The following is a 12,289-nucleotide window of genomic DNA, read 5'->3' on the forward strand; positions in this document are numbered from 1 at the left end:
GTGGGCTGCAGCGAGACCACCGTGGGACACAGGACAACGGGGGAAGCCTCGATAGGATCCAGAGGCGTCCCCCTACGAGGTGAGTTTTTTAATGTTACAGATCCTCTTTAATGAGGCCATACACTTTTAGATGCCCACCAGATTTGACCATTAAGCCAAGTACCCACTCCAAGACTGAATTGCTGGAAACTGCCAACGAATGAAGTTTCCATGATCTTTACACTAAAGATCTTTAGCGATGGGATGTGGACAACAGCAATAGGCTGCAAGAAGATGACTGATGATCAGAACGTTAAACACAGGAAGATGAATGGGGAAAGTGCCATAGCATATATTGGAAAGATCGTTTAAAGATCTGTACACACAGGGGACATTGAACAAATTGATTCGATTTGATCTGTCATAATGGTCTTTCAAAATGCATGAGCATTGAATAAACACCTCTACAGATGAAATCCAAGCTAATCAAAGTATCTGCCAGATATGGTGAGAAGCCGTCACATCAACTTTCATTTTTATTTTGACGTTGTAGATAACTCCTTTAACATCTAATTGAATAATTATCCAAGTGGAGCGTTTAAGCAGATTACTAAGCCTGACATGTACTGACTACAAAAGGCTTATTAAGAGGACAACTCAAAGATAGTACTACTAACTGTCACTAGAGGGCATAAGTTCACCACAATTTCATCTAATGTACAAGAACACCTATGTAATCTGCTGAAAGCATAACAGGCATACATAGAGCAGCTGATGTCTAAAAGTTCTCTGCTACCCAGTAGGAAAAGAATTACCACTAACTTTAGAGGCTACATGCAGTGTCCCGTAAAATTGTATTAAGCGCTCTCCGCTTTTGCAATCAATGGCAAATGCATCGGGATGAACGCTACCATCAATCTCAATTCGGGACGTAGTGGATCTGTAAACAATATACACGGACGCCGGCAGCCCCCCACCCTACAGTATTTAAAGAGGAACTCCAGTGAAAACAATGCAACAAAAAAGTGATTCATTTTTTACAATAATTATGTATAAATGATTTAGTCAGTGTTTGCCCATTGTAAAATCTTTCCTCTCCCTGATTTACATTCAAACATGTATCACATGGTGACATTTTTACTGCCGCCAGGCGATGTCAGTGGAAGGAGATGCTGCTTGCTTTTTTGGCAGTTGGAAACAGCTGTTATTTCCCACAATGCAACAAGGCTCCCACAGTGTGATGTCAGGACCTCAGAGCTGTGAAGCGCTGACATCACCCTGTGGGAGGAGTTTCACCACAAAATCAGCCATACAGAGCCCCTGATGATCCGTTTGAGAAAAGGAATAGATTTCTCATGTAAAAGGGGGTATCAGCTACTGATCGGGATCAAGTTCAATTCTTGGTTACGGTTTCTCTTTAAAGAGACTCTGTAATAAACCCCCCCCCCCCCCCCCCCATCCCAGGGGGGTACTTACCTCGGGAGTGGGAAACCTCTGGATCCTTCCCACATCTTCCTTAGCCTCAGGGATCCAGCGCTGGCTCCCCCGACAAGTCTGTCGGCTGTCGCTTAAGTGCAATAGCACCTGCAATATTACTTTCCCCAGCACCAATCCAGGCGCAACAGCGCCTTGCCAATGGACTCTGGTGTAAATAGTAGAGCCCGATCAGATCTACTCTACTGCGCAGGCACGAGTCGCATGTGCCATAGAGTGGACCTAATGGGGCTCGGCTATTTCCGCCAAAGCCCAGTCGGAAAGCTGCTACTGCTCCTGTTACCTCTCTGGTGTTTGGGAGCTGCCAGCACTGGAACCGAGGGACAGAGGAAGCCTGATAAGGATCCAGAGAAGCCTTTCTCAACCTTTGTACCCTGGAGGAACCCCTGCAAACAATTCTTTGATCTGGAGGAACCCCTGCATTTATTTTGTCATAGCCTTTAATGGCCCATACACACGGGCTACAACTGTCGCCGCAACCACGTGGCGCGCGCGTGTTGCAGCGACAGGTCGCCCGTGTGTATGATGCGCACGCCCCAAACCGTCGCCCGTCGGAGCTGTCGCCAGGCAATTGGCGCAGTCAATCGCCTGCTACAGCTGTCGCCGCAACTGTCGCTAGTCCGCCGTGTGTATGCGGACTAGCGACAACAACACACTTACCATCGACTGAGCTTCCAGCCGGGGGAGGAACCTTCAGCAACAGCTTCCGCCGCATCTCTGTCCCTCTGTGCGCTGTGTGTACGGCTGCAGCACAGAGGGACCTGGTGACGAGCTGTCGCTGCTTTTTTTTTTTTTAGTTGCGACTGGCAACATTTGTGCCTCGTGAGTACAAGGCTTAAAGGTAGGTGAGGCTGTTTATTTCACTACTCCCTATTACAGTGCCACTCATTTAGTACAATTTAGTGTTTCTTACAGTACACCCTATTATAATGTGCTCTATTATACTCCCCCCCCTCCCCCACGATGGAAGAAAATGCCAAGGAACCCCTGCAGAGTACTCAAGGAACCCTGGTTGAGAAAGCCGAATCCAGTGGGTTCTCCCATCTCAAGGTAAGTATACCCCAGTGGTGTTTTTTTTTTTTTTTTTTTTTTAACAGATTCTCTTCAAAGTACCACTATAGTAAATAATTCAGACTCTGGGGTGACTATAAACTTTTATGTACAAGAAACAGTGTCCAAAAATGTCAGTGTTCAATTCCTGCCAGCTGCTCAGCATGGTTGCAATGCCCCCCCCCCCCCCCCTTCTTCACTTGGCCTTTTCCACCTTACAAGATTTATATCGGACTTACTTGGAAGGTGAAGAGGGGGATCCCTTTGCTCCTTAGCAGACATGCTGACAGAGGGACTGTCAAATGTAGAAAATAAGTATTTCTGTGTTTCTATCCCAAACGCAAATACAACATTTTGCAGCTTTTAAAGAAATAACTATGGCAAGGAGAATGTGAAAAGATCAGCTAGAGTGCTCCTTTAATAAGCCTCCCTTCCTGTCATCAGGAACTTACTTATTCCAGATTCGTGGCGCTTGTAGTTCTCCCCGAATGACACGAGGCCGATGGAGATGGTCTGCAGGAACGGTCGGATGGAGGGAGTGAACTGCAGGCACAAAACAATAACAGGAAATTAAATACAGCTGATGTGTGAGAACCGGAGCAGAGAGATAACATCACACAGACATGGGAAACAAGAGCAAAGGTTACAGGTGACTGTCAGGTGACAGGACACAAGCAGCGCCAAGGGTCACAGTGATAGGAAGCAAGCCTGATGCAAAAAGGCTAAATATGCTGGCAGCAAGGATAGGGCTTACCCAGGGATCCACACTGTCCAAACCTGGACATCTTCAAACGCACTCTTAAAGAGAATCTGTATTGTTAAAATCACACAAAAGTAAACATACCAGTGCGTTAGGGGACATCTCCTATTACCCTCTGTCACAATTTCGCCGCTCCACGCCGCATTAAAAGTGGTTAAAAAACGTTTTAAAAAGTTTGTTTATAAACAAACAAAATGGCCACCAAAACAGGAAGTAGGTTGATGTACAGTATGTCCACACATAGAAAATACATCCATACACAAGCAGGCTGTATACAGCATTCCTTTTGAATCTCAAGAGATCATTTGTGTGTTTCTTTCCCCCTGCAGTTCTCATGCACTGAAGTTTCAGGCTGCTCTTTTCTTCCTGCAAACAGCTTTGCCCTTGTCTGTAATTCCTCACTATGTGAAAGCCCAGCCAGCTCAGAGGACGATTTATCCAGCTTGTAAAAGATGAGAGAAGCTGCTCTAATCTAAAGAATACACAGGCAGTGAGCATAGAGGGGCCTGGAAGGGGGAGTTCATAGCAGAACCACAACACTGAAGAACTTGGCAGCCTTCCAGACACAGGCTGACAAGTCTGACAAGAGAGAGATAAGTTGATTTATTACAGAGACTGTGATAGTACAAAGTGCTGCAGTAAGCCAGAACACATTAGAATAGCTTTTGGAACTTGTAGGATGATAAAAAACAGGATGCAATTTTTGTTACGGAGTCTCTTTAAAGGAATACTGTAGGGGGTCGGGGGGGGGGGGAATGAGTTGACCTTACCCGGGGCTTTTAATGGTCCCCCGCAGACATCCTGTGCATGTGCAGCCACTCAGCGAAGCTCCGGCCCCGCCTCCGATTCACTTCTAAAATTTCAGACTTTAAAGTCGGAAAACCACTGCGACTGCGTTGCCGTGTCCTCGCTCCCGATGATGTCACCAGGAGCATACTGCGCAGGCCCAGTATGGACTTTAAAGTCTGAAATTCCAGAAGTAAACTGGAGGCGGGGTCGGAGCATCGGTGAGTGGCTGCACGGGCACAGGATGTCTGCGGGGGACCATTAGAAGCTCCAGGTAAGTTCAACTTATTTTCCCCCCGACCTCCTACAGTTTCCCTTTAAAACACACCTTTTCAGACAAGCTTATAACATTTTTTAGCCCCTGTTTACTTAACTGTTCACAATGTAATCAGAGGCAAAGGCTCACTGATTACTAACCCCCCCCCCTCCCAACTATCCTTCCTAGTGTGCCTCCCACTACCCGTTAGATTGTAAGCTCGCAAGGGCAAGGTCATCCTCCTAATGTTTACTCTTTGTTGCAATATTTGTGCTGCTTGAGACTCTGCTGTACATTTTTTTGGTTATACCCATGTTCCCTGTGTCGTCTTATTGTGCTTTGTAAAGCGCTGCGGAATATGTTGGCGCTATATAAATACATAATAAACACTGCCCCGTTGCACCATTATCAGAGATCTGCCAACTTGCTTCAAGTTTAGAGCTACTTCAAATTATTTTTTAAAAGTTATTTTGGTACTACACAAATTATTTCGTACTTTATGCAGGGAATTATCTTGCTTGAATAACCTGATGTGAGAGGGATTTGGAGGCTGACATATTTATTTCCTTTTAGGCCCCTTGCACACTTGCGTCACACCATGATACACTTCCCCGCCGCAAGGCCCATGCAGGTCTATGGATACTTGCACAGCAGTTCCCGCGATCAAAATCGCTGCATTCCCAACCCAAAGTCTGCAGCACCTTTTCACAAGATCCGTGCCTACCGCATGGATTGTGCTGTAATGCAAGTCAATTAGTGTTGTCCGGATCATGAACGATTCGGATCTTTGATCCGAATCTAATTTGTGAGTCAATTCATCCGAATCATCAAAATGAGTGATTCGGATCGCAAAAGGAGCGGGGCCAGGAGCGACACGCCCCCTCTCAGCGGGCAGCGGGGTCCTGGAAGCAGAGCAGAGATTGATCGCTCTGTTGGAGGGGACTCAGGGGAGCCAGCCTTGCAGGGACAGGTAGAGGGGACATGGGTGCCACTGCCAGATATGTGTAGAGCACACATACTGGCTGAAATGTGCTGCTCATTATAGGCTGTCTGTTCCGTAGTTGTGCACAGTGATCACATGGGAAGCTTATGGCTCAGCTCAGCACAGCTCAGTAACTTTGCAGGCACTGTGACTGAAGGGCAATATGATCCTCCTGCACTGCTCTAAACAGCTGCACTTATCTTCGGGGAATGCTTTGGGGAATGCTTTCTTTCACTGTGCGATGTTTGCATTCAAAGTATACAGATGAGCATATAGGTGAAATACATGTAAAGCATATGACTGCAGCATGTGGGTATTGTGTGCAAGCAAACATTTCTGCTCTCTGCTCGTCCCTCCTCTGTCCACTCCCTGCCCTCTGTCCATCTTCTCCCCTTCTCTGTGTGTCCACCCCCCTCCCCTTCTCCTGTCCACAGCAGGGAAAGACCTGTCCTGCTAGTCATTTCACCCCCGAATGCTTCAGTAGTAAAATGATCCGAGATTCGGATCAAAGATGCGGATCTTTTCAATGATCCGATTCGAATCATCCGGATCATTGAAAAGATCAGAACTTCCCATCTCTAAAGTCAATGGGCGACGCAGTAAGTGAGGACGAGAACGCGGTGCAACCCGGCGCACATGCGCAGACCGACGGGAATCCCAGTGACGCACTTACTGCCAAGCAGGAAGTGTGTCACTGACTGTGGGACGGCGCTATGCATATGACCCCGACACCCTACTGTAACGCAGGGTCCTATGGAGGCTGATTTATGTGGTGTGATGCGGCTTGCCTCTAATACATCTAGCCATAGATCCTGAACAAGCAGCAGATCAGATGTTTCTGACTGGATTAGCTGCATGCTTGTCTCACTTTTCAGACACTACTACAGCCAAAAATATCGGCAGGATAGCCAGGCAACTGAAATAAATATGGCAGCCTCCATATGTCTCTCAGTTCCGGTGTCCTTTAAAGCAGCCGAATCTTTATAGCCATGCCATGCACTGCTATAGGGATTTGAATGCGCCCAGAATCGCACCGACATGCTATTGACGGAATAGGCTGCGTTTCTCCCGGCGACTTGGAAACAGTACTGGAAACGAGCCCTAAAAGGAAATAAATATGGCAGCCACCAAATGCTTCTCACTTCAGGTGTCCATTAAAGCGGACCTGAGTTCAGGACTTCCTCTCTGCTCTGAAAGGTACGTAACAGCACAATAACCTTTAAAGAAAAACATTTCTTTGGTACAGCTTACAGAACTCCAGCAATGCATGTGCAGTGTCTACTTCCTGCTTTCATGGATGCAGACATAGTGTTAACATCCTGTGTCTACAAATTAGCATCTTTGCCGTGGCAGAGGAGAGTCCTGATCTGACATCTCAGAGGGATTAAATTACAGTGGTGATTAGTCACAGATGAGAGGGAATTAGACAGGTTAAAATAAGTACATACAGGGTGCATTTCTCTGTTTTCCTTCTGTCCTGTGCAAAAGTGTAGTTACATTTTAAAGGCATTGTTACGTATGCAGGTTTGTCTTCTGCAAATATTGCCCCCCCTCCCCCCCAAGAAGGCTCGGCTGGTATGTGGCCTGCCTCTCTTACTGCACAGGTGTCCTTCCCCAGCACAGCTGTGAGATGGCCTGATGGGGCGTCCCCATCCTCTGATGTCCATTCTGGTAACAGGAAAGATAAGTGGGTAGTGGCCCTGTCAATCAAAGACAGCCCCTACCATCACCCATAATTCCTGTTACCAGAGGCGGTGGGATGTGGCAGCCTTCATGGAAGATAAGACTGGATGATCATCTACACAAAGGCTTCCTGGGGGATATCAGCATGTGTTTTTAGCACAGCGCAAATTTTTAGTGTTCTGTTTTAACAATATTGGTGGTGTCGCCAATCTTCCAATTTCCTCACAGAAAGAAGGAGGAAGTTACCTAATCCTGCTGTTGTCAGAGGACTAGCGCAGAGAACCACAGTGGATTCACAGAGCACTGATGCCTGTTCTCAAAGCAAGCCTGAACTAAACTTCCCTTCAGTACATTTCATTTCTGCCAGGTTCAGTCTCTATGGTAAACCTGTTATCCCCAGAGATCTATCAAGCATTGATCAAACAGCAAGAGTGGTACTGCTGGATGCAGTGTAAAGCTCCCACCGGCAGATGTGGCCAGCTGTATAAGGGATATCCGCCGACGAACGCTTGTCCATCTGGCCAAATCTGCAAGAGCCATTTGCAGGGGTGCAAACAATCGTTTACACAATCACATGAAAAACCTGTGCAAGTCAATGAGGATCGGAACGATCCTCAACGACTTAATTGGACACATCGATCATTCAAAAATGAACCATCGCCACGTGTCGCATGCATCGATAAACATTAACGAAAGTTCATTAAACAAATAAATCTTTCGCTGCGCAAAATCGCGTGTTTTAAATCGCAAAGAGCGTATGGGCCACTGATCTCCAAACCCTTCTGGCTTACTATAGAGACTTTCATACTGCCACGTTACGGCACAATGGAAGTGACTTTTTCACTGCATCCCCGTCGCAGGTCCAGAACTACATTATTACGCGGCTTCTGTGTCGAGTTACAGCGATCTGGGTCGGCCTAGAAGTCATGTTAGTCTATGGCGATGCAAGGATTCCTAAATAAACAGATGCGACGTGGCGGCGCGCATGCGTGGAAGCGTATTTTTACAATACGTTTCTGTGCACTTCCGCATACCCCGAAAGCAGAGTGACCGCAAGCGCGCATCACTTTCTGCTTGGCCCAAAGCCAGATGAGGAATACCGCGTAGTAATGCAGTTTTTCCCGAAGGCCTGGTTTTGGCGGTGTGGCGCGGCAGCGGCACTGCCAGTTTGCAGTGTGAAACCAGCCTGAGCAATGTAATCGTGTAATCATGAATTAAACAGAAAAGCTTTACTTGTATTTAATTAAGTATTTATATAGCGCTGACATATTACGCAGCGCTGTACAGAGTATATTGTCTTGTCACCTAACTGTCCCTCAGAGGAGCTCACAATCTAATCACTATTATAATAATGTGTCATGTATGTATGTATGTGTCATGTTGTGCATAGGTCTAGGCCCAATTCAGGGGAAGTCATTAACTTATCTGTCATTTTTTTGGGATGTGGGAGGAAACCCAAGTGCCCGGAGGAAACCCACACAGACACAGGGAGAACATACAAACTCCTTGCAGATATTGTGTTACATGCTGGTTTTGGGGTCCCGAGCAGTGGCAGTGCTCGGGGCCCCGGCCTGTCATGTGCACTAGTGTTTGTATATTTTATTTCATTTGTAGCTCCTTATACAGGTTAGTTAGGAGGGAGGCAGATGAGAGGGAGATTCCTGCATGCTGTTGCCCCCTGCTGGTCATATAGCCCTTGTCTATATGCGACTGAAGCCCTCTCCAACGATTGGCTGTAGTTGCACAGCCTCTGCTTAATGGAGTATTGCAGACTAGGTGTAATGTATTTGCACCTCCTATTGGCTGACAAGCAGTCTGCAGACTACATAAGTGGCAGAGTGCTGTCCGTCAGTGAAATTTTTTTTGGGTGTTTGGTAAGTTGAAGGAGTAGTAGGGGTGAGTTCCTGGTGATGGCAGCTCCAGGGCTTGCCTGTGCCCCCTTATTGTGTTACATGCTGGTTTTGGGGTCCCGAGTAGTGGCAGTGCTCGAGGGCCCGGCCTGTCATGTGCACTAGTGTTTGTATACGGTAGACATTGACCTGGCTGGGATTCGAAACAGGGACCCAATGCAGCAAGGCGAGAGCGCTAACCACTACGCCACCGTGCTGCCCAGTTTTACTATTATTATTTAGTATTTATATAGTGCTGACATCTTCCACAGCTCTATACAGAGTATATTGTCTTGTCACTTAACTCCATAGTCCTGCGCCAATTTTAAAAGAAAGCCAATTAACTTATGTGTATTTTTTGGGGGTATGTTGGAGGAAATGGGGAGAACGGGGACATACAAACGTTGAGCAGATAGTGCCCTGGCCAAAATTTAAACCAGGGACCCAGCGCTGCAAGACAAGAGTTTTTACCACAACGCCACCGTACATCATTTTCTAGGCTTCCAAAACAGAACAAGTTCATCAGGCATGAACGTTTATTCTTTTAACAAAAATGATAAGGATGGTTTCACACTAGGCCCAGTAATGAACTGTTTCCAAAACAGAGAACAGAAGATAAAAGGACATGTCAATGTACCCAATGCTTTTCTATACAGTAGGCCTGTGCAGGCATGTCTGTACCCAGACTCCTCCCAACACCAGAGGAAAACAGGAAGCTGTCATCAGCTGTAATCTGCAGTCCATTCTCAATGTACAGAAAGAGCATGCAAGGACAGAGAACAACTGATACAAAAGCAGAAAATTAAGAACATTAAAGGGGCGTACAATCTGTTAAAAGTGGAAAACATCCCTTGAAACGTTACACAGTTGTTATTCCTATCCAGTAAAGTGTAAAAAGTCCCCTATTCTGGATGTTTATGCCTAGATGTCTGACTAGAAGTGTGGGGAAGGTGAGACTATAAGCGTGTTGGGAATATGCCCTTTAACTAAATATGTTTGAGGTTGTAACGATTTAGTAACTGTAAGGCCCAGGGCCGACTATGGCATGACATGATTTGCACTGCTTTGACTATTAAAGTGTAGAGATGCACATATTTAACCTTTTAAGAACTAAATAGCAACAAGTATACTAAACTCAGCAATCATCTTAAGAGATACTAGCCATTGATTTATAAGGGAAAGTTATTATACACTGTTTATGTATAACTGAAACTGAATGTATATTTGAAAAATCAACAGTATATTTCTCATTGGACTGCTGTAATGTAAAAAGTAAGTTTATTTTTATATTGTTTTAATATGTCTTGGCATATTGTTAAAATTTTTTTGGAAATTCCAATAAAAAAATATTGAAAATGATTTGCACTGCTGATGAAAGCTGGACATTTAATAGGGTCTGTAAGTCAGGTGGCGACGCCGTTCGGACGATTCCTGATTGGGAATCGGTCTGCGGTGTATGGGAAATCAACAGATCTCTCTCCTATCAGATTACATCACAGAGAGTTCTGTCTCATTGTCGATCTGCCCATATATTGCCTGATGAATGAGCACCTTAAAGAGATCCCAAGGTCTTTTTTGGGGGGCAGATGGGACACAGAGACATGTTCTCAGCACCCCCCCCCCCACTATGGCCCTCCGAGATTAGCGACAATATCTATCGATATTTCGGAGGTAAACGTGTGGGAGAGGGATTCCCTGTTCAAAAAGCCTGCAAGGGGCGTTCCTGCAGGATTTCCAGAGCTGCCATTGGGCAGCCCTCTCCTGGCCACGCCCCTGCCACTCCCTCGCCTCCGTGCACTATGCGAATGAGAGAATGAATCTCTCATTCCAGCATCATGAGCTCACAGGAGCGGCAGTTTTGGAGGCTACTTGATCCACTCAGCCCCCCTGGATCAGGTAGCCTAGTTTTTTTTATTTCATGAGCCCACCTCGGGCTCTCTTTAAAGTGAACCTCCGGACTAAAAATCTACTCAGCAGAACTAAAAAAGGCTTGGTGTTTCTTTAAAGGGAAGATTCAGGGAGTATGAAAAAAAAATCCATATCCACTTACCTAGGGCTTTCTCCAGCCCGTGGCAGGAAGGAGGTGCCCTCGCTGCCGCTCCAGAGGCTCCTGGTCGTCTCCGGAGGCCGACCCGACCTGGCCAGGCCCAGCTGCCAGGTCGGGCTCTTCTGCGCTCCAATCTGCGCCTCACGGGGGCGCGCTGACGTCATCGGACGTCCTCCGGGCTGTACTGCGCAGGCGCAGTACTTCTGCGCCTGCGCAGTACAGCCCGGAGGACGTCCGATGACGTCAGCGCGCCCGTGTGGGACGCAGAAGAGCCCGTCGGAGCGCAGAAGAGCCCGACCTGGCAGCCGGCCTGGCCAGGTCGGGTCGGCCAGGGAACCTCCTGTCTGCCACGGGCTGGAGGAAGCCCCAGGTAAGTGGATATGGATTTTTTTTTCATACTCCCTGAACCTTCCCTTTAACAGTTTCACAGAATCAGAACTTTTTTTTTCTTACCAAAGCAGCATTTTTAGCTAAGCTCCACCCATCAAAGAAAACTGCCCAGGCTTTTTTCCCTGATGCTGTGCAAAGCATGATGGGATTTCCTATGTTGTTATTCATGTTGCCTAGCAACTGGGAGGGGTGATCACCACACAGGACAGTTGGAACTGTGTCTCATGCTCCCTGTCACCTTCTTTCAACCAAAAAGATGGCTGCCCCATGCAATCAAACATTTGCCTGTTCTTTTAAAACAGGGTGGGGTAAGAGATTATATTACCTATTTATTTTAATTAGCATATCTAATGTAACTTAATGACAGTATGTTTGTTTAGGCTGGAGTTCCTCTTTAAGGCTTGGTGCCCGTGTGGCCAGTGTAGTGTCCGCTTCGATGGTCCACTGTGATCCGGCAGTAGCCCGGGGCAGATGCATTAACCTCATAGGCTATATGGGGAACGTATCCGCCTGCCCAGGATTATACTGGACTGCACAGAAGTGCGTCCCACTTACTGCAATAGATCCTGCACATCTGTTGCAGGCTGACAACTGTGAACGGCTCCTAATTATAAAATAGGAGCCAATCACTGGCAGCTTTGCAATGAGTGGAAAACAGACAACTAAATGTCCGTTCTAAGCTCAACTCGGCACAGAGCTTTAGAGGCAAGGGATCAGCAGGATAACCAGGCAATGTGTTTTGTGTAAAAGGATTTAAATATGGCAGCCTCCATACCCCTTCCACTTCAGGTGTCCTTTAAAAATAAAATAGATAAGAAGAAAGAATACTCTCTTGTGCACAGTGGCTCTCTGGTCTTTCGTTATCCTCATGTTATGAATAAAAAATATGGAAAAATAATAAACTGTAAAAAGCTGAGAGTAACCTGTGGACGTAATGCTCTTATAATAAAGGACATTAGAGTCCTACTGTTCC

General features: G+C 46.5%; 1 protein-coding gene across 6 annotated transcripts in view; it reads right to left on the reverse strand.

Moving 5' to 3' along the window:
* The window catches only part of LIPE (lipase E, hormone sensitive type), a 99,924-nt gene that overhangs the window by 27,710 nt on the left and 59,925 nt on the right, over window positions 1-12,289 (reverse strand). For all 6 annotated transcript variants that reach the window (XM_068241518.1, XM_068241514.1, XM_068241513.1 and 3 more), the window contains exon 3: window positions 2,976-3,066. In XM_068241518.1, the coding sequence (XP_068097619.1) occupies window positions 2,976-3,066 (91 nt within the window). The remainder of the gene's footprint in view (window positions 1-2,975; window positions 3,067-12,289) is intronic.

The sequence above is a fragment of the Hyperolius riggenbachi genome, chromosome 6 (assembly GCF_040937935.1).
Source record: "Hyperolius riggenbachi isolate aHypRig1 chromosome 6, aHypRig1.pri, whole genome shotgun sequence".
In the NCBI taxonomy this organism is placed as follows: domain Eukaryota; kingdom Metazoa; phylum Chordata; class Amphibia; order Anura; family Hyperoliidae; genus Hyperolius; species Hyperolius riggenbachi.